This window comes from Neovison vison, chromosome 2, assembly GCF_020171115.1.
Source record: "Neovison vison isolate M4711 chromosome 2, ASM_NN_V1, whole genome shotgun sequence".
NCBI classification, from domain to species: Eukaryota; Metazoa; Chordata; class Mammalia; order Carnivora; family Mustelidae; genus Neogale; species Neogale vison.
In genome coordinates this window covers 177927295-177950707 of record NC_058092.1, presented here as the reverse complement: position 1 = coordinate 177950707, position 23413 = coordinate 177927295, and the positions used below count along the sequence as shown (strand labels likewise).

The window sequence follows — 23413 nt, the reverse complement described above, 5'->3', positions numbered from 1 at the left end:
AAAATCTTCGAATAAAATTAAAAAATAAAATAAAATTTGGGTTTTAAGGTGTACTTGGCTGGCTCAGTCAGTAGAATTTTTGACTCTTCATCTCAGGATTTTAAGCTACAGTCCCATGTTCGGTGTAGAGTTCACTTAAAAACAAAATATAAATTTATTTATAAATAAAATTTGCCCTTTCCATTATTTATGAAAAAAACAAAACCCACTTAGGGAAGTGGACTGCGTAAGACTACAAGCCAAGAATTCTAACCGACTAAGCCACCCAGGCACCCTTAACCACATCAATTTTCAAATTAGCATTACATTCACAACTCCACTCTAAAACAAGCAAGGCTATTTTTAACCAAGTCTGAACTCCAAATCGAATCAGTTCAGCAGGATTAACTAATCATACTTAAATTCTACCTCCCTAGGGACACCTGGGTGGCTCAGTCGGTTAGGCAGCTGCCTTCGGCTCAGGTCATGATCCCAGCATACTGGGATGGAGTCCCACATAGGAGCCTGCTTCTCCCTCTGACTCTGCCTGCCACTCTCTGCCTGTGCTCGCTCTCACTCGCTCTCTCTGACAAATAAATAAATAAAATCTTTAAAAAAAAAAAATTCTACCTCCCTAATTAGAGCTAATGGGATTCAAAAGGCTGCTTTTATCTTTTCTACTACTCCTTGAGATGTCGCAAGAATGCAGATACTGAGAAAGTAGAGAGAGGCGTGTAAAGCCCAACATCAGTCTTAACTTCTCAGATAAAGACAGGGATGTAGGTTAGGAACGAAGGAGACCTTTCTACCTTTTATATACTCAGAATCTCCTACTGCTCAATGCACAACATATGCTGGTCACTCCACTGTATTGTATTTTATATACATGTAACCACAACCACTGTGGGTTATTTAATCAAAGGTATTTATGTCAGTGGCATTCATCTGCAACATTTTAAAATAATATTTTACTTATTCATTTGACAGAGAGAGAGCACGCACAAGCTGTGGGAGAAGAGAAGAGCACGCTGAGCAGGGAGCCCAATGCAGGGCTCAATCCCACATGGCTTAAGCCGAAGGCAAATACTTAACCAACTGGGCCACCCAGGCATACCACATACAACATTTTTTTTTTTTTTTTTTAAAAACAGTGTAGTACATTGTCTTTTCTGTGAGGTGACTATAAATTTAACAATTTGATTCACAACAAAATATGGTTTATGAAAGATTTAAAGAGTACTAGCTGCCAAGTTTAATTTTGTATAAAAGCTCTCCATAAAACTCACCATAAAAATTCATTAACAAACACTTACAGGGTATGTATTATGCAATCAGCCCTACTGCTGAAGGAATACACTTCAGTGGCAAAACTTATTCTTTAAAAACAAGGCCTGAAATTTTCTCTGAAAATCATAGGTGTGTAGGCAAAAATCAATGACATAAAAGAACTTATTCAAACCAGAGTCCACTGTGTGGTCTAGCACTAAGGCAACACTGGAGGGGTACACTCTGCCAAGAAACAACATGGCTTTAATCAACACAGCAGCCTGAAAGGAAAAAAAAAAGTGTCTTCCTCCACCAGAAAGACTACAGGACTTTCTCTAAGAAAGGTGGCCTATTTTGAATGCAGCATGAGTAGAACACTCCCTCCCCAAAGCTTCTAGGTTTGTTAACCAGCCAAGAGAAACCAGTCTTTACAAAACAGACCCCAAAGATCTTTTTCTGAGTTCAACATATGCTGAACTGTACAACTGACTGGGATAAAATAACTGTTTGATGAAAAGTTATTAATCCTAAATTTCACACTGAAAAGAAAGCAATCAGCAGCAAATACCATAGGCATGAATGTACAGATGAAATACTCAGAAAGAAGCTAAAGAAAGAGTGTCATCAGCATCTTAGAAAACAGAAATTCAGTGAAAACTGATTGGTTAAAATTAATTCAGTTATTTCTTTCATACCCCAAAACAGCTAACTATTTGAAATCCGTTTTCCCTAACAACTAAGATAAACAGGTAGACTCCTTGCAAGCACATTTACCTTTAGGAATCTTTGGATTCAGGGCAACCCTGTCAGGACCCCTCTCACTCTTGAAAGCTTTTTCTGTGTCTTCACTTAATAAATTTTATCACTTGACTCACAAAATAACAAACAAAAGGGAACCTTTGGATTCAGAAACCGGTGTCCAGAGTCATTAACCAATAGTATGGCATATGGAACCCTCATGGTTTAGGAAGACGAGATTAGGAAGAACTGGGAAATCCAACATACTCACTGGAAAAGTAATCCAAACCAATGTTCTCATGGGCCAGTAGTGTCAACCCTGTATATGCAGGGCAACAACACATCTTTACTATTGTGACTTTCGTTCTGAATATACTGTTGAGAGATGCTGGAGAAAAGAAACTGCCCTCCAGTTTTAGACTCAGTATTTCTTTAGAAAAATACTCACCGGAAGCCTTTTTGTGACAAGAAATAGCCTCTTCGTATTTCCCTGCAGCTAATAAACGATCTGCTCGTCTGCTCTGTTGATGAGCCTAGAAGACAAACATTCCGAAATTCCTCTGAATTATAAAAAGACTTGACTTAAAAAAAATTTTTTTGACAAGATAAATGATACCCTTTTTTGCCATATAGCAAACCACTACGGCTATATTGGTGAGAAATCTAGTGGATAGCTCCTTGAGCTGAAAGGACTGGCAACTTTTCTCAACTCTACCCACAAACCATTAAGTTTCACACCAGGCACTTAATTCCTTCAGTGACTCACATTTTTCCACTATTCAGAGATTAATGAAGAGTTCAATCACAGATTGTTATCTAAAATGTGTATTTACTTGATTTTTAACAATCTCCTTTCAAAACAAAAATCATCTTGAAGATCTTTCACTACTTTGTATCATTCAAGCTATAATCAGGAAACTACTTACAGAAAAGTCAAGCTTCTCTTATATCAACTCATTCTTCCCTTCCAACATTACAGTGACTATTTGTTTTTAAGATAAAAACTTGTACACTGTACAGCTGAAGAATTAACTATACAAATATTTAATATTACAGTGATTTCTTTCTCAAGAACCACTGACCAAAACAACAAAGATAAACTCAGAACTCCCGAAAGCAAATGACTAAAGGAAATGTAAAGGAAAATGGATTAGTAAGTAGTCAATGGCCTCTCTGAATCTGTGCTACACTTCAAGAATTCCTACAAATGGGTGCCTGGGTGGTTCAGTTGTTTAAGTGTCCGCCTTCCTTTCAGATAATGATTCCAGAGTCCTGGGATGAGTCCCGCATCTGGCTCCCAGCTCCCTGCTCCCTGGGAGGCCTTCTTCGCCCTCTGCCTCTCTCTCTCATGAATAAATAAATAAAATTAAAAAAAAAAAAAAAATTCCTGCAACTTTGCAAGACTCCCTTTCTGACCCAAGAAGGCCCAGCAGACTCCCAAGGGCCACATATCTTACCTAAGGTTATATATTAGCAGGCAAGAAGACAGACAGAAATATCAATGCAATTCTTCTAACTACTGTAGTTTTTCTCACATTAACAAACAAATGATTTAGCAAAGCTTCTTGGGAAAAAAAAAAAGTGAAAAGCACTCTACACACACATTCACAGCAGCATTAACCAGAATAGTCAAAAGGTGGAATCAACCCAAATGTGCATCAATAGATCAATGAGGAACAAAATGCGACATCCATGCATGTGTGTACACATACATACATACATACACACATACACAGGAATTCGTATTCAGCCTTGCAAAGGAAGTAAATTCTGACACATGATACAACGAGGACATTATGCTAATAATAAAATATAAAATAAACAGTTACAAAAAGACAAATACTGTATGATCCCATTTATGTGAGTATCTAATGCTGTCAAACTCATAAAAACAAAGTGAAATGGTTGCTGAGGGTGGCAGAAGAGAAAATTGAGCAGTTGTTGAAGGTGTAGAGTTTCAGTTTTGCAAGGTGAAAAGTTCTGGAGACCTGCTGCACAACAAGTGAATATACGTGCTACTATACTTTGTACTTATAAGATGATAAAAGAGAGTAAAAAATGATAGAGTAAATTATATGCTATGTGTACTTAACCACAATTTTTAAAAAAAAATTGTTCAACTTCATTTCTTTAGTAATGTCTATACCCAATGTGCGGCTTGAACTCACAACCCGGAGATCAACAATCACATGCTCTTCCAACAGAGCCAGTCAGGTGCCCCTTTCCCTCAATGTTTTAAGAAGACAAAAAGCAAATCTGTTCTGTCAGATGTAAAGTGATTTATCTTGAATGCTTCTCAAAAACTGTGCCACAGGGGCACCTGGGTGGCTCAGTCGTTAAGAAACTGCCTTCGGCTCGGTCACGATGCCGGGGTCCTGGGATCGAGCCCTGAATCGGGCTCCCTGCTCAGCGGCAAGCCTCTCCCACTCCCTCTGCTTGTGCTGCTTCTCTCTCACACACACACACACACACACACACACACTCTCTCTCTCTCTTTCTCTCTCTGTCAAATAAATAAATAAAATCTTTTTAAAAAATAAAATTAAAAAAAAAAACTGTGCCACAGATGCCTCATAAAAATACTTCAGAGAATTCGGTTTTGCAACTGAGATTAGAAATATTCTGGGCATGTTTGCAAGTCATACTCAATGTAAAACAGAGGTGAAAACAAAAGTAGAAAACAGCACTCAGCAATGCTTGCTGTTTACATTTTCCCTTCTATTTTTGTAAGGAAGACCCAGTAACACTCTTTAAAGGCACGATGGTTCATTTCAACTGTTTCAGAGACTTTATTCCTCAAATAATAAAACTTTCCTCCTAACTCTCAATTTATTCCTGAAAATAATAACAGGTAAAAGAAATGGCTAAGCTGAGCAAAAAAAAAATGTGCTCTAAACCAGGAGTATTTTATAGTACCCAGAAGTGGTACAGATCTTTTGGGCAAAGAATCTACATGAAGAAAGCTAAGCTATAATCAACACAATTTCTCTATGTGTTCTGATAATTTAGTTAAAGCAAGTGGCACAAGACTCTAAGTCCAGGCAGTAAATGAAAAACAAAGAAAGGGGTCCATTTGTAAGTGCCTTAACCTTTCTGAGCTTTGCAAGAAGCCATACGTAAGAGACAAACCTGCTCTGAAATTTCAAAGTACCTCCTAACTATGCATGGCAAGTGCAGATCCACCCCTACCATGAACCCAGGGCTCTGGGCTCAAGTCTTGGTTTTACCACTAACTAGTTAAATTACATCATCCTTCAGGCTCTGTGAAGTGATAGACATGGAACAGATTGATGCTTTAAGTTTTAATGGAATACAAATCACCTGGGGATCTGGTTAAAACACAGACTAATTCCACTGGTCTAGAGCAGGTGCAGGTGAAGCACACCTGACTCCTGGACACACTGAGAAGCAGGTATGGGACGCTCTAGGTCACCTCACTCTGACACCATGTCTCTATGATCTTTGTCTCTGATGACATTAACCACTTTCTATGTTGTACTATACTTATGAAACTTCCTAATTCAACTTCAAGCTCCAAAGTAACAGAAAAAATTGCTTCTTGAACACCAAAGAGACAAAAAGTCCTCAAGTGGTGAAAACAGGATCTCTTAACCCCTCCTACATTCACTAAAACCTCCCCATGTAAAGTCCAATCTCTGATCACTCTGCCAATTCAGGAGTTACAGCTCATTTAAAAACACACACCCAGGCACCTGGGTGGCTCAGTGAATTAAGCCTCTGCCTTCAGCTCAGGTCATGATCTCCCGGTCCTGGGATCAAGCCCCACATCAGGCTCTCTGCTCAAAAAGGAAGTCGGCTTCCCTCCGCCCCCCCCACCCCCGCCTCTCTCTGCCTGCCTCTGCCTACTCGTGATCTCTCTGTCAAATAAATAAAATCTTTAAATAAATAAATAAAACACACACCTACTCTAGGTTATCTGACACCACAGCAATCAAATTCCCTATTAACAAAAACAAAAACAAAACAAAAAAAAAAAACAGCTCCTACTAAGTTCTTGTTAGACACCTAGCAAGCCCAGACTCTGTACAGAACTGACTGCCTAGATTCAAATCTCAGCTTGAACAATTACTAGACACATGAAATTCACTTTCTTAACTTTCTGCCTGAGTTTTTCCATCTCTAAAATGAGAGTATTGTTAAAATTAAACTAGTTAAAAGACCACAGAACCCTTCCTTGGTGGTACTTGCCATCAAGTTCACATTGTAGTTGGAGAGACTAAACTTATTTTTTTTTCAAGTGACAGTATTACAGTAAATTTATTTTGGTAATACTTATTTTTATTTATTTATCATTATTATTATTATTGATACTTCCTTTTTTGTTTAAGTAGGATCCATCATGGGGCTTGAACTCATGACCCTGAGATCAACAGTCAGATGCTTAACCAACTAAGCCACCCGGGCACCCCAATACTTCTTACTTTAAAACAATTTTTAGGGACGCCTGGGTGGCTCAGTTGGTTAAGCAGCTGCCTTCAGCTCAGGTCATGATCCCAGCCTCCTGGGATCGAGTCCCACATCGGGCTCCTTGCTCAGCAGGGAGCCTGCTTCTCCCTCTGCCAGCCACTCTATCTGCTTGTGCTCACTCTCTCTGTCAAATAAATAAATAAAACCTTTAAAAATATATTTAAAAAAAAATTTTTAAAGATCCCTTCAATTTAAAATTGATCTCTTTTTTTTTAAAGATTTTATTTATTTATTTGACAGAGATCACAAGTAGGCAGAGAGGCAGGCAGAGAGGGAGGAGGAAAGCAGGCTCCCTGCTAAGCAGACAGCCCACTGCAGGGCTCGATCCCAGGACCCAGGATCCCAGGGACTATGACCTGAGCCGAAGGTAGAGGCTTTAACCCACTGAGCCACCCAGGTGCCCCTAAAATGTATCTCTTTAAATACTCTTCTTGGCAGAATCACAGCCATTAAACATACTAAGTCTATAAATAAAGTTTCTCTGGTAATTCAAAATAAAACAGGAACGAGAAGCAACTGAAATGGAAATATTTGTTGAGAGATTCTAAAAGTAGTCTAGGCAGTGATAGATTTTAATTCTGATAACTTGGGGTTTTTTTGCCAAGTATTTCAAGATGCACTGGTTTACGGAAAAGGCTTTAATTTAACTCATTATTTCATATTCATTAAGAAAGGATAAAAGACACTCCAGGTCTTTATGAGTGGATTCACTAGTAATCCAAAAAATGTTTAAAGTAAGAATGCATCTATTTTGGCTACTGAACAAACAAATTAAACTTAAATTTTATTTATCTTTTTCTCAAAGTATCAATACTGGCCAGGAAACTGTTAGGCAGAAAAGGCAATGTAACACTGTTCAAGACCTTCAACTCCATGGGGCACTTGGGTGGCTCAGTGGGCTGGGCCTCTGCCTTCGGCTAGGGTCATGGTCTCAGGGTCCTGGGATCAAGCCCCACGCCGGGCTCTCTGCTCAGCAGGGAGCCTGCTTCTCCCTTCTCTCTGCCTGCCTCCTCTCTGCCTACTTGAGATTTCTCTCTCTGTCAAATAAATAAATAAAATTTAAAAAAAAAAAAAAAAAAAGACCTTCAGCTCCATTAACCCATTTTCATCTCCCTTGCTGGTAAATGAGCTCAATTTTTTGTCTGTTTTAACCCTCCAGATTTCTTGTAAGTGTATAAATCTTTCATAAAAATCAGTGTTCTCCAAAACAACGAAACAGAAACAAACACAGAGAACTTGGTGGTTGTCAGACGGAAGAGGGGTGGGTTGATGAACCAAATAGGTGTTAAGGGGTTAAGAGATACAAACTTCCACTTACAAAATAATTAACGGATAACAAGACTTGTGAGGATCAACTTGTAATGCTTAAAATATCAAACCAGTATGGTGTATACATGAAACTAATATATTGTGTGTCAATTATACCTCAATAAAAAAGAAGAAATAAATAAATAAATAAATAAGTAACAGAGATGAAAAGTGCAGCACAGGGAATATAATCAATAACACTTAGTAACATATGGTAACTTTGGTGAGCACTGTGTAATATACAGAATTATTAAATCACTACATTGTTCACCTGAAACTAATATATAACACTATGTCAACTATACTTCAAAATAAAAATCAGTGTTTTCTGTCCTAATTATCTTTTTCATTCTAACAGCTAACTAATCATTAGTAGCTGCTTCCCATAGGCTATTTTCTTTTTTAATTCAAGTATAGTTGACATGTAACATTATCCTAGTTTCAGATGTACATGATTTGATATTTGTGTATACTGCAAAATGATCACAGTAAGTCTGTTTAACATCACACACCTTACATTATTACAAAAAAACTTTTTTATTTTTTTTAAGAGGTAGTGAGCTGAGGGAGAGAGAATCTTAAGCAGGCTCAACGTGGGGCTTAATCTCATGACCCTGAGATCATGATCTGAGCCAAAATCAATAGTCACTTAGCCAACTGAGCCATCCAGATGCCCCAAAACCTTTTTCTTCAGATGGAGATTTTTAAGATATACTATCTTTGCAACTTTCAAATACACAAACAGTATTATCAGCAACAGTCACCATGCTATACATTCTATCCTAGGATTTATTTATAAGCACAAGTGTGTATTTCTGACCTCCTCCATCTATTCTGACCACCCCTCACCATCACCTAAGGCAAATACCAATCTGCTTTATGAGCTTGTTTTTTGTTTTATGGGTTTTTTTGCCTTTTAAGTTCCATACGTAAGTAAAATCACACGTCTTTCTCTTACTTCATATCACATAATGTCCTCTATGTCCATTCATTTTGCCATAAATGAGAAGATTTTATCGTGTGTGTGTGTATGTGTCTGAATAATATCCCACTGTATAAATACCACATCTTTATCCATTCATCCAGGAAGGGAAACTTAGGTTGTTTCCATATCTTGGCTATTATAAGTAATGCTTCAAAGAACATAGGGTCCATATAAATTTTCAATTTAGTGTTTTCATTTTCTTCAAACACCCAGAAGTGGAACTGTTGGATCATAAGGTAGGTCCATTCTTACTTTTTTTTGAGGAACTTCCATACTGCTTTCCATAGTGGCTGTTCCAATTTGCATTCCCAGCAATAGTGCACAAGGGTTCTCTTCTCTTTACATCCTAGCCAACAACTGTCATTTCTAGTCTTTTTTATATTAGCCATTCTAATATGGGTGAAATGGTATCTCACTGTGGTTTTGATGTGCATCTATCTCCCTGATATCAGTGATGTTAAGTATTTTATCCTGTACCAATTCTCCATCTGCATGTCTCCTATGGAAAAATGTCTATTTGGAGCATTTTGGTGACTCAGTCGGTTAAGTGTCTGCCTTCAGCTCAGGTCATGATCCTAGGGTCCTGGGATTGAGTCCCAAGTTGGGCTCCCTACTCAGCAGGGTATCCTGCTTTTCCATTTGTTGCCTCCTCCACTCATGCTCTTTCTTTTTCTAATAAATAAATAAAATCTTTTAAAAAAAGGAATAATGCCTATCTATTCAGATCCTCAGCCCATTTTTTAATTGGATGTTTGATTTTCTGCTATTGAGTTATATGAATTCCTTATATATTTTAGGCAGTAACACTTTATCAGATGTATAATTTGCAAATATTTTCTCCCATTCATTTTGTCAATGATTTCCTTTGTTGTACAGCTTATTAGTTTGATATAGTCCCAAAGAATTGTATTTTTTGATATTCTTTGTTGATTCAGAGAGTTAGTTTACAAAAGACTGCCTCTTCCATCTTGGTAGCATTTTCTCTCCCATGCTCACTTTAATGAAGCCAACAGTCCTGTTGTGAACTGCCCTATGGAAAGGCTCACACGGAAAAAAATGAGGGTAGTTTGCCAACAGCCAGCAAGGAACTGTATCCAAAAGCTGATCACAGAGCCTTCAAGGAATTAAATCCTACCATCAACCATGTGAGTGAGCTTGGAAGTAGATCCTGCCCCAGTGGAACCTTCAAATAGAACTGCAACCCCAGATGATACCTTGACATCATTCTTGAAACCCTGTAGCAAAGGACCCACCTAAGCCGTGCCCTTATTCCTGCCTCACAGAAATTGTAAGAAAACAAATGTGTGTTATTTTGAGCTCCTAAATCTTGGAATACTTTGCTGTATAACGCATATACTAATATATGGCATCTTCATCTTTAATTGTAAGCTGCCTCAAACTCTATTAGAAGTTTTTTTTTTTTTTAATGTAAACTCTGCACCCAATGTGGGGCTTCAACTCACAACCCGAGATCAAAAATCACATGCACTACTGATTAAGCTGACCAAGCACGCCTAGAAACCGATGTTTAAATAGGGAAAGCAGTAACTGGCCAATCCTCATGAGGCTGTGATACTGTCATTGAGTACTGGATATTAGACTTCATGATACTACAATCTCATACTAAAGTACTTTCTGGCATTTAGGCTTACAATAAACTGGTGTAATTTTGTTGAGAACCTCTTGAATTCTCACGGAGATTTAGATTTATAACCCAGCTGTAAGGCAGTAGATGGCATTGGCTTACCACCAGCTGTAGACAATTACAAAGCTGGCTACAATATATAAAAACAACAGTTTACAGACACTGAACAAAAAAGTTAACAGAAGGCCACATTTTCAAGAAAAGGATAAGCACACGGTGAGACCTACATTCACCTGGCTTGCTTCCTGAGATCACTTTCCAAAACATAACGTAGAAAAATAAAACCGAAGCAGAAGGCAGTATCTAACTGGGAAGGTAGAATGAGGACTAGAGTCAAAAGACTGGAATTTGAGGAGGGTCCAGGATTGGAGGAAACTGCAGTGAAGAAAACAACCTAAGAACAGGCATTAAAAAAATCCTTCCAGGTCCTTAGCCCATGCCTAAACTGCATATGCACAAGGAATAACTCCAGGAGACCTAGCAGACGCTGCATAGACATTTCAGAAGCCACGCAGTGTTGGGGAGACAGGTTGCTGTTTAGGCTGGACAGACTACAGTAACCTTGGTGAACACCAGGGCTTTCAGTTCTGTTAGCGCTATGGGTTAAGGATCCCACTCTAGGCATTAAGGGTAAAACTAAAATGGGCGCACCCTAACAAAGCCTAAAAACCAAGTTTAGACTAGATCATGGTGATGTGCCAGTATTTTAACTGCCAACCAGCATGAAATACTCTTTAGAGGAAGACTCCTATTTCAGTCTTGACAACACATCATCCACAAAGCATGACATACAATAAACTTACTAAGCATGTGAAGCAGGAAAAAGTGACTGGTAATGAAGAGAGAGACATCGGAAACAGACCCAGAGATAGTCCATATGCTGGAATTAATATTGAGGAACTTAAAGTAACTATGCTTTAGAGATTATAGAAAATACGGAATGAGGATGCAATAGATGAAAAGAAAACTGAAGACACGGGACAAAGGTTGTAACAACTGGGACCTTGTCCTCTTCACTGTTGAATCCTTGAGGTCCAGAACAGTACCTCAGGAAACAGTAATTACTCAGAGTTGTTGGTTAGCTGGATAAGGGAATGAATGCTAAGTTGCACAGAAGGATGGGAGACTGGTAAATGCTGACAGAACATTACTGTATTTCAGAAAAATATCAGAATAAAACTCTGCATCAAAATCTAAAAATAGGGCGCCTGGGTGGCTCAGTGGGTTAAGCTTCTGCCTTCAGCTCTGGTCATGATCTCAGGGTCCTGGGATCGAGTCCCGCATCGGGCTCTCTGCTTGGTAGAGAGCCTGCTTCCCCCTCTCTCTCTGCCTGCCTCTCTGCCTACTTGTGATTTCTGTGTCAAATAAATGAATAAAATCTTCAAAATCTAAAAATAACTATACATATGTATACACATATATACAAAGAAAGAATTGGTCCTTGGTGCACTTCATTCACTATTTCATCCAACAACCAATCTCTCGGGCATTTTAACCAGAAATGTTCCTATTCTGTCTTCAATACAAATGAAAGCCCAATACTACAAATGTTCTAAAACATTTATAAAAAGTAAAAGAGCTCCAGATTTAGTAATGTCTTACTGTGTGTCCTGTACAAATTCCTCCCTTGCTGAATCTTTGTTAGAAACAGCTAATGCTTCACAAATAACTTCACACATAACTCCTTCTGTGAACTGCTCTTCTTCCTAGGTAATCAACAGGACTCTTATGAAGTTCCCATGATCTTATATTACCTTGTCCTCTGGACACATAAAGAATCTCTTCCACTAGATTTTCAAGCTTAGGAACAGAGCATCTGTCAAGAAAGTTTTAAGTGGTTTTAACTAATGTGATATTCAGGAATTAATCAAATAATGTAAGTCTGCGGAGAGAAGTAAAGCAGTCAAGCCTGAAGAGGCAGAGGGAGAATCTGATTAACTTTGAGCCTCAGGTCCCCCAAGTTCTTAGACCCACCTACATTGTAGCCCTGGCCTTCCTGCACCATTCTTGTGATTCCAATACATTATCCTTCTCAATAAATTATCGCTTTTGGCATTCGCTAATCTGAAGTGGCTTTCATCACCTGCAACCAGTGAAAATCCTAACCACAACTAAATTATTTAGTGACTGCCCCCACCAAGAAGTACTTCCTACTTCCACATACTGCTTTAAAAATACAGACTCAGGGGCACCTGGGTGGCTCAGTGGGTTAAGCCTCTGCCTTCGGCTCAGGTCATGATCCCAGGATCCTGGGATCGAGCCCCGCATCAGGCTGTCTGCTCAACGGGGAGCCTGCTTCTCCCTCTCTCTCTGCCTGCCTCTGACTACTTAGGATCACTCTCTCTCTGTCAAATAAATAAATAAAATCTTTAAAAAAATAAAAAGAATAATAAAAATAAAAATACAGACTCAATATTGTCTTTTTTTCCCAAAGGAAAAGAGTTTTACTTTCTATTACTTTTCATGTATTTATTTCTGTGTCCTTGGGGAAAGCTGTACATAAAGATGACATGAAGAGAACACCATAACAAACACAATACCAAAAAGGTAGAGGAAAATGTAATGTCCTTCTGAACCTTGTGGCAGGGTCTTCAATAGAGAGCAAAAGAGAAGCCACATTCACTCTCCTCCCTTCCCCAAGAAATTCACTGTAAGTCTCCCACAGAAAAGTAGTACCTCCTAACAGTAAAGTACTGAACTGACCCATCAAACTAACGTAATGTAACTAAAGATAACTGCTCAAGTGTTAGAGAAGTCCAAGACCTGTTTTTGATTTTAACTGTAATGATCAATTTCTCCCACATGCAGCTCTGCTGCATCTTTTCTGCTACTTCATTGCCAGTGTAGCTTACTTTTCTTCAGAACTGCCACCATCTGTGAAGACACACTATAAGATACAATCCCCCAATAAGTTGTGAAATCAATTTAGTGGGTCAAAACCAGCATTTAAAAAACCTAATATTAGAGTAAATATTTAAGCTCTAATAGGAAGTATTAGAGCTTTAAAAACCTAATATGAAGTATTACACAGTAACAGCAAACGTTAGTTTTTTAAAAATACTGCAATAGTAAATATTAGAGTTTTGTTTTGGGTGAAATTTATGAAAGCCCCTGTATTTCCCACAATTTCAAGAGGCATATGCATAATGTGGCAGCTCTGCAGTAATACAGATATATGTGTATGTGTCCTGGTCATTACATAAAAATCTCACTGCAGATCAGTCAAAACAAATGAGCGGCATGCAGGGCACTCAGTGGGTTAAGCCTCTGCCTTCAGCTCAGTTCATGGTCTGAGGGTCCTGGGATCAAGCCTGGCATTGCATGGGGCTGTCTCTGCTCAGCGGGGAGCCTGCTTTCCCCCCTCTCTCTGCCTGCCTCTCTGCCTACTTGTGATCTCTCTCTCTGTCAAATAAATAAATAAAATCTTAAAAAAATAAAAATAAAAAAAACAAATGGGCAAACACTGATCTAATACTAAGATCACTATTTTAATTAGAATCTTGCTTTCAAATCCTACTATCACCATTTACTCTGCATTTCAGTATCTTCATCTGTAAAATGGCAAAATATACAGCTACTAAGAAGATAAATAATACAGTTGACCCTTGAACAACAGGGGTTCAAACTGCACAGGTCCACTTATAATGGATTTTTTTTCAGTAAATACAGTGTAGTATCGTAAAGTACATTCCTTATGATTTTAATATTTTTTCTCTAGTTTATAATAAGAAAATGGTACATAATATATATACAAAATATGTGCTAATCAACAGGCTAGGAGTAGTTAAGTCTTTAGGGAGTTGGGAAAACTGGACAGCAACATTCAAAAGAATGAAACTGGATCACTTCCTTACACCATACACAAAAATAAATTCAAAATGGATGGAAGACCTAAATGTGACATAAAAAAACTATCAAAATCCTAGAGGAGAACCCCTCTAACATTAGTCATAGCAACTTCTTACTAGATACATCTCCAGAGGCAAGGGAAACAAAAGCAAATATGAACTACTGGGACTTCAAGGAAACAATCAACAAAACTAAAAGGCAACCTTCAGAACGGGAGAAGATATCTGCAAATGATCTGAGGAAGGGTTAGTCCAAAATCTATAAAGAACTTATCAAAATCAACATCCCCAAAACAAATAACCCAGTAAAGAAGTATGCAGAAGATATGAATAGACATTCTTCCAAAGACGACATCCAGATGGCCAGCAGACACATGAAAAGATGCTCAACATAACTCATTATCAGGGAAATACAAATCAAAACTACAATGAGATATCACCTCACACCTGTCAGAATGGTTAAAATAACAAGTCAGGAAACAACAGTTACTGGTGAGGATGAGCAGAAAGGGGAATCCTCTTACACTACTGGTGGGAATGCAAACTGGTGCAGCCACTCTGGAAAACAGTATGGAGGCTCCTCAAAAAGTTAAAAATAAAGACTACCCTATGACCCAGCAATTGCACTACTAGGAATTTTTCCAAAGGATACAAAAACAGTGATTCAAAGGAACACGTGCATCCCAATATTTATAGCAACATTATCACAATAGCCAAATTATGGAGAGAGCCCAAATGTCCATCAACCAGTGAATGGATAGAGAAGATGTGGTACATATTTACAATGGAATATTAGTTATCAAAAAGAATGAAATCTTGCCACTTGCAATGTAGTGGATGGAACTGGAGAGTATCATGCTAAATGAAGTCAAAGACAAATATATGGTTTCACTCATATGTGGAATTTGATTAAAAAAAAAAAAAACAGATGAACATAAGGGAAAGAAAAAAAAGAGAGGGGGACGGAGAGAAGCAAACCATACAAGATTCTTAACTACAGAAATAGAGTTGCTGAAGGGTAGGTGGGGCAGAGGGTTTAAACTAAATGGGTGACAGAGTATTAGTACTTGTGACTGAGCACTGGGTGTTACATGTGACAAATTACTAATTTCTACTCCTGAAACTAGTATTACACTGTATGTTAACTAGAATCTAAATAAAAACTTGAAACATTTATAAATAAGACTATTAGGGTCATGGAAACAAATATTTAAGTTTAGGTAAATACTGGTAAAATAATAGAGGCATTTTTAAATTATGTTCTTATTTATTAATAATATTCTTTATGCGGGGGGAAGGTGCCTGGGTGACTCAGCTGGTTCAACACTGGACTCTTATCTTTTTTTTTTTTATAAAGATTTTTTATTTATTTATTTGACAGAGAGAGATCACAAGTAGGCAGAGAGGCAGGCAGAGAGAGAGAGGAGGAAGCAGGCTCCCCGCTGAGCAGAGAGCCCGATGCGGGACTCGATCCCAGGACCCTGAGATCACGACCTGAGCCGAAGGCAGTGGCTTAACCCACTGAGCCACCCAGGCGCCCCAACACTGGACTCTTGATTTCAGCTATGATCTCAGGGTCGTTGGACTGAGTCCCACATCAGGCTCTGTGTTCAGCAGAGTCTGCTTGAGAGTCTCTCTCCCTCTTCCACTGCCCCTCCCCCACCTCCCCAAATTAAAAAAACCTATTTTTAAAAAAATTTTATTTATTCATCTGACAGAGATCACAAGTAGGCAGCAAGGCAGGGAGAGAGAGAAGGCAGGGGGAAGCAGGCTCCCCACCGAGCAGAGAGCCCCATGGGAGGCTCAATCCCAGGAATCTGGATCATGACCTGAGCCAAAGGCAGAGGCCTTAACCCACTGAGCCACCCAGGCATCCCATAAATAAACATTTTAAAAAATTACTTATGATTATTATTGAATATACGGAAAACGTGGAAAATAATAAAGGAACATACAGAAACTTACGGTTAAGGTAGTACACTCAAATAAAAATTGTCAGTATACATCATAAAAAAAGTCTATGGGGAGTCAGAAGTTATACATGGAGTTTTTGACCACACAGGAGGCCGGCACCCTTAATCCCTACATTGTTCAAGGTCAACTATATATGTAAAGTGCCAGATGCCAACCCTAGCACTTAGTAATTTTGAGGTAAGTCTTCGCGCTCTCCTACCTTTCCCCAGAGTGCTTCCAGTGAGCCCAACATAGCTGTGAGGATGAACCTTGCTTGAAATTTTTTAGGGCAACAAGAAAGTGGTTCAAAACAGGCGGTTTTTTACCTTAAACATTTTACTGTCACCATTAAGTAACATCGGATAATTATAAAGGCTCCTGGTATGTGCAAGGCTGTTCTCTGGACCATGATATCTGATTCCTTGTCTTACAGGAGAAATGACCACTCCAGAGGGAAGCTCAGTTACTCAACAAAACATTCTCAGCACTTAATAGAGCCAAACCCATACAACTGCAGCCACACAGTCACATGGACCCTGTCCTTAAGAGTTTGCAGAGTAGGTAAACAAAGCATGAGCAACAGTCATGTGTAAATTAAGGTCTGACATCACTTCCCAAATAGGCAGTAAACAAATCAAAGAACTACAAATTATCTCACGCAAGTTCTGATGTTTGCTACCAGCACTCACTACGACAAAATTAAACGGAAAGAAATGCCTAAATATACACTAAGTTAACTTTATAAGCTATAATTTTTCTATATTAAAGATTGACAAAAAGAAAAAACTGATGAAACCAAACTTGTTCAGTCCAAAGACTAGTTATTCCTCTGCACCCAACAATGGATATTGGATTTAGTTTTTCTTTTAACCAATTTCAAAAACCAGAGAACTAGAACACAGTATCTGTATTATATATTAAAATGACTATTTTTGGACCAGTCTCCTGTATTTTAAAATATCTACTGCCAGGAAGTAAGCACATAAGGCCCTTACTGCAAACCTGACGTAAGAGAATCCATACTAAAGCAAAAGCACTAGATGACATAGAATCCACAGTCCAATATATATAAAGCTCACAATGAATGAAAATGGTGAGTACTGTACATTAATTCAGAACTACTGTTAGAAAAGGTCATGATTATTAAAGTAACTTGTGACCCACAATCTATGTAATTACTTTATTTCTATCAGTCTAGGCTTATTTTTATGTAAAACTGGGAACCAGTTCTTCCTCAATACCAAGGATACTCTGAGGACAAATAATTATAAATCTAGGTACTGTAATACGTCCTTATACAACAAATCTAGACTATACTATAATGTCATTAGAAAAATCCTTTATAGGGCACCTGGGTGGCTCAGTAGGTTAAGCCTCTGCCTTCGGCTCAGGTCATGATCTCAGGGTCCTCGAATCGAGTCCCACATCGGGCTCCCTGCTCAGCGGGCAGCCTGCTTCCCTCTCTCCCTCTCTACCTGCCTCTCTGCCTACTTGTGATCTCTATCAGATAAATAAATAAAATATTAAAAAAAAAAGAAAAAAGGAAACAGGAAAATCCTATATGAACTACTGGGATTTTCACAGGCACTCATTAAATCACAGCACTGAGAACTATTTCTCAGGTTTAGTCTACTGGATACTAAGTTGGTTAACTGCTGACATAAAAAAAAAAAAAAAGTGGTAATTTAAAAAAAAAAAACCTATCTTTTAAAACTGAGTGACAAATTCAGAGGCCTCTCACTAGCATTTAGCAGTTAAAATGATTCAAGTAAATGTTAATCTCTGTTCATCTGTTATCTTCCAATTCAGATCTTTCAAATCTCAAATGGTCTGATACTTGTCCACATAACATCTTACGGCTGGGTAATGGAATTATGCTAGCCTGCTCGACAAGGTTCTTGCCAAAATTCTCCTCTATTGAAAGATAATACTATTGTCCCCATTTAACTAATTTCTCCTAAACTGGTGATTCTGCTGCTTCATCTTCAACTGTCACCCAGCTCCAGTCTTCTTATAAGCGCCCACACACGAGTGCGGCCGCTGGCTGGAGTTATGCTGCAGCCTGTAGCCAAATAAAGTGAAGCAAACTGGAACTGAACCAATGGTCATTTTGCAAGGACACTTGAACTTTGAAGCACTCTGTAAACTGCTGGTTATTTCTAATAATATTCCCGTGAAGTTTCAGTACTGAGCCATTTATTATATTTCACTTAAACTATTCATCACTAATTTAAATACAGAAAAGTGCAAGATGTATCCCTGGTTTTTAAAAAAAACTCACGAATCTCATCCAATTCCTTTTAAGTGTAAACAACTCTTAACCAATGGGAGCAGGCTCAACTTAAAACTAGGAGGTGCTTCTCAGAGCAGCTAACCTGGTACCAGTCATTTGGGAACATCACCTATAGATCCTAGAATCTTAGGCTTTTCACGCACATCAAGTCCAAGCATTCATTTTACAAATGAGTTTTTACTGAAGTTTTTTTGTTTGTTTGTTTGTTTTTTAATTTGACAGACAGAGATCACAAGTAGGCAGAGAGGCAGGCAAGGCGGCGGGGGCTGGGGGTGGGGGAAGCAAAATTCCTGCTGAGCAGAGTGCCTGATGTGGGGCTTGATCCCAGGACCCCGAGCTCATGACCTGAGCCGAAGGCAGAGGCTTTAACCCACTGAGCCACCCAGGCGCCCCACAAATGAGTTTTTAAATTAAGAGCTTATGGTCTGGTTACTGTAACAGCTAACTCTTACATTGTACTAGGTACAAGGTGCTGTTCTAAGCCGTTTACACCTCTTTACTCCTTTAATCCTCACAACAAACCAGAAACAGGGGAAGGTCAACTAATTTGCCCAAGGTCAGAGAACTATTAAGCAACAGAAGGCAGAACTGAAATCCAAGCAGTCTAGCTTCAGAATCTATACTCAAACCACCAAGCTCGACTGCTTCTCTACAGAATGGTTTAAATGCAGCCTAGAGCTCTTCCACCACACCAGGGTTCAGAGTTCCAACCTCAGAAACTAATTCTCCACACCTCCCTTTCTCCAATGCCACCATCGCCCACCATCGCAAATGAACTGCAAACGTGTGACTCCAAAAGTTCCCCATCTACAACCTTAAGTAATCTGACTTCAGTATCCAAAATAGGTACGCTCTAGGCAACCAAAAGATGCAGTAATCACTCAGAAAAGAACTCGTGTTGCTCGCTGCTGTTTTAATGGAACATCTGAAATGCCTTAAAACATAAATAACTAAATAGCCTATATGTACGCTTTTCCTGAGAAGCACAAACACTGCCGAATTTTCATGATGTCTAAAGTGATGAAACGGAGCTAAAAACAGGGGCGGTCCTGTCCCCCCCCCCCGCCACCCAGCTGTCTCTAACTTACTAGAGAGGGGAGATTCTCAGTTTATGCATCTGAATGTAGGTGAGAAATGCGTGGAGGGGAAATGGGGGAAAAAATAGGGGCTATTGCACCAACTCTCCAAAGTAAGGAGGCTCAGACTTCAGACCCTATGTGTTGGAAGTTAAACCGTGCTACATACCACTGCTGCCCAGCCGGCGTCAGTGCCCCTCCAGGCTGCAGGGAGGTGGTTACGTGGCGCTTGGAGGCACTTCCTCCAGTCTGAAGAGGAGGTGGCTTTCCCCGCTGGTGGAAGCCCCTCGCTCACGGCACTGCGACTGGGAGAGTCCCAGGGAGGCAGGAAGTGGGACCTGATAGCTTCCCGGGATACTGAAGAGGGCAACGTCTGGGACTGCTTGCGCGGAGCCGCTGGGGGACCACGCCTGCTCTCCCCCTTTTCCCCTCAGGACCACCCCCGCCGGCCTGGAGGATCTGCAGCACGCCGGAGACACAACAGCATCCCTGAAGCAAAAGCTCCCGAGCGCGAACACGACCCTCTGTGGGCTACTCACCAGGTTGAGGGGTCCTTCCATTACTTCCATAGACCCCGGGGTAAGCGGCGGCCTGAGGAAGGGGAGCGACGGCGCCGGGGCACATGGAGGGAAAGAGTAGTAGAGGGGGCGACGCAGCGGTGGCGACAGCTGCCCCTCTCCGCGCCCCGGGAGACAGCACTGGGCGCAGAGGGAGCAACAACCGCACCACTTCCTCCTCCGGTGGCGCGCCGCGGGCCCGCCCCCTGCGCCGCGGCCACGCACGCGTCATGGCGTCACACGTGGCTGGTTCAAGGTGGGAGTGGGGAGCGGGAGGAGTGGGTGGGGTTCAGGGGAGGTGGGGCATGGGCGGTCTTTCCTCTCGCGAGAGGCGTATCTTTAGCTTCCTGACGCCTTCTCTGACGTCACGTGGGGGGGTGGACAGCCTTGTTGAAATTTAAATAAGATGGCTGACTTAGCTTTTGGCCTCTCTCATTTTCTTCCGTACGACTTTTCCTCAAATCCCTCTGCTTTGCCACGTCTTCCCTTGTTCTCCTGTTCCCACCTTTATTCTTGCATCTAATTTTTTTCGCTGGAGTAGACTTCCCCCTGGAGGGAGACAAAAGAATCATAAAGGGCTCTGCCCTCTAGATGATAGCATACTAATTAAGAAAGTAATAATGTAAAGAAGTAATAGAAGTAATAGGTGTTACAAATAGCCAAATAGAATACTTTATTAAGTTAGCAGTTATGTGCTAAACCATTCTGCTAGGAATTCCTTTTGTCAAGGAATTCGCTGACAAAAAATAATTGCGATTTATGTCGTAAAGGGTACAGATAAGGAGCTGGGAGAGAAGCACCATGAGTTCCATGGCTTCAAGGAAATGAATTTGTTCAAGAGCCATGTGATCTTAAAAGAGGACCCCAAGCTTCAGGTGAGGTCGGTATACACCTTGACTGCATCCTTGTCAGATCCTGGGCAGAGAACTCATTGAAGTCATGCCCAGACTACCGACCAATGAAAATTGTGAGATAATGAATGGGTGTTGCTGTAAGCCACGCATTTGGGATAATTTGTTATAAGCCAAACAACAACAAAACTATTATTGACCCCTTCTAGGTGAGTGGACAAACTGTAAACATGGGTTGTAAATCCATGTCACTGCACTAGTGAATTTCCAGTGGCTGGCTGTGCAGTGGACAGGTTTAATAAACTTCAGTGACAGCTGGACAAGGAAGGAGAGTATGATGTATTCAAGTACTCACCAGTGTTTGAGAGAAACTTCAGTCAAATCAGTAAAAGAGAGAACATGATGGATGTATACAACCATATCCAAATGGTGACACAGACATTGAATCCACCAGCCCTAGTTTCTGCCACTTGCTGTCACCCTGTTGGCCCAACAAGCCAAAGGCTATGAAAAGCATGCTGGACATGGCCATGTCATCAAAGGAAAGGGTCACAAGCCTACAAAGACTTTAGAGCTATCCAAGCTGATTCCTTGAAATTTGGGAAATAGCTGCACCAGAAGCTTGCCACTGGCTGTTTTTGACTATTTGTAGCTTTATATCCCTTCAGACACATGGACAGCATCTTTGCCTTTTGGGAAAAGCTCATTTATCTCCTGAGACCATCACTTGCTGTATCCAAGCAGGGTGGCAAGTATGTAGGCACTGCCTGTTGTGATTTTCCCTATATTTACTATGTCTGAGATCAGGTGATCTTATAGTCATTGATGCCAGGTGGCAGTTGTGATAAAGTTGCATTGCCATAGAAAAAACCTTTAACCAACTTTCTTTCATTTATGTTTACATTTTTATGTATGCACGAGAGTGATATGAGGCAAAAATACATCTAAGTCTGAAGGACCAACCCCTTTCACTATATATAAAATGAAATTCTGGGGTGCCTGCATGGCTCAGTTGTTAAGCATTTTTCTTTGACTCAGGTCATGATCCCAGGTTCCTGGGATCAAGCCCCATATCCGGCTCCCTGCTCCACAAGAGGCCTGCTTCTCCCTCTCTCCCTCCCCATGCTTGTGTTCCCTCTCTCTCTGTGTCTCTCTCTATCAAATAAATAAATAAAATCTTAAAAAATAAAATAAAAATTTAAGTGATGAAAACAATGGCTACATTTCAGAGAAAAACAGTGTAAGCTGGCATAGTTGGCCTGTAAGTGGGTAATAACCCTCTTTCCTCTGCTTATTCTATATAAGGACTCATCTTCCTGCTTCATCGTTTCTTGCCTTGAAAGAAACCACCAAATCCTTCCCTTTTGCAAATTCATCATGAACAAAAAGTAACACTTCCTTGAACTGCAAGGGTGCCTGGGTGGCTCAGTCCATTAAGCAGCCAACTCTTAGTTTAGGTTCAGGTCATGGTCTCCTGGGCTTGGAGTTAAGACCCAGGTCAGGCTCCAAGCTCAGCAGCAAGTCTGATCCAGGATTCTCTCTCCCTCTCTCTCTGCCCCCACCCCCCACTCTATCACACACAAATAAATAAATAAATCTTTAAAGGGGCATTTGAGTAGCTCAGTTGGTAAAAAGCCTCTGCCTTTGGCTCTGGTCATGGTCTCCCAGTCCTGGGATTGAGCCCCGCATAGCGCTACCTGCTCAGTGGTGGGGGGCAGGGGGCGGGAGGTGTCCTGCTTCTCCCTCCCCTTGCTCATGCTTTCTCTCTCTCTCTCAATCTCTTGCTCACTCTCAAATAAATAAAATATTTTTTAAAAAGTAAAAATAAAAAAGGACTGGACTGCCTTTACCTTTAAATGGAGACTATAGTTTTAGTTGTTGTTTTTACGAATGAGCATGATGTTGAGCACAGGGTAAACACTATCTCACTTCAAGCTGATTCCAGTGCTTCTTGAAGATTTAAGTTTCTTCTTCTTCCTAAAACTTTTCTATCCCCATTTCTCAATAGCAATGGTTTAACTTTGTGTAACACTTTGCAGGGGTCCAAGTACCTACATGAAGGCTTGCTCATGTAATTCCAACAGGCTCAAATTAGTGACTTGCCCAATGTCATAAAATTGGTAAGTAGCTGAACTAGGTTTGAAATCTAGGTCTGTCTGGCCATAAGCCCACTCTACTGGAGTGACATGGAATGTGGTAATAACAGAAATAAACTGTTAGGGTAACCCACTGTAATTACATAGGTTATTTTGGGTTTTCCTAAATTCACAGTCCTGAGTACCAAGAGATTGAAGCTAAAAAGGGAGTTGCTATTGTTAGTGGCTCTATTCTCCTCCGGGGTATTTGCCAAGAACTATTCACAAACCAGACTGGGCAGGAACAGGCCCTGTGAGGGAGGGGGAGGGCAGCCGTGAGGTCACAGGCCC

At 40.2% G+C, this 23413-nt stretch overlaps 1 protein-coding gene across 2 annotated transcripts in view; it reads right to left on the bottom strand.

The window, feature by feature from the left end:
• Positions 1-20355, bottom strand: part of NRBF2 (nuclear receptor binding factor 2) — a 35763-nt gene extending 15408 nt beyond the window's left edge. Inside the window, exons 1-2 of one of the 2 annotated variants that reach the window (XM_044239609.1) lie at positions 20119-20355; positions 2432-2516 (exon numbers count right to left, since the gene is read on the bottom strand). In XM_044239609.1, the coding sequence (XP_044095544.1) occupies positions 2432-2516; positions 20119-20148 (115 nt within the window). In that variant the 5' untranslated portion in view covers positions 20149-20355. The remainder of the gene's footprint in view (positions 1-2431; positions 2517-20118) is intronic. The other variant, XM_044239610.1, reaches the window with a different exon arrangement.
• Between the last annotated feature and the right edge of the window lie 3058 nt (positions 20356-23413).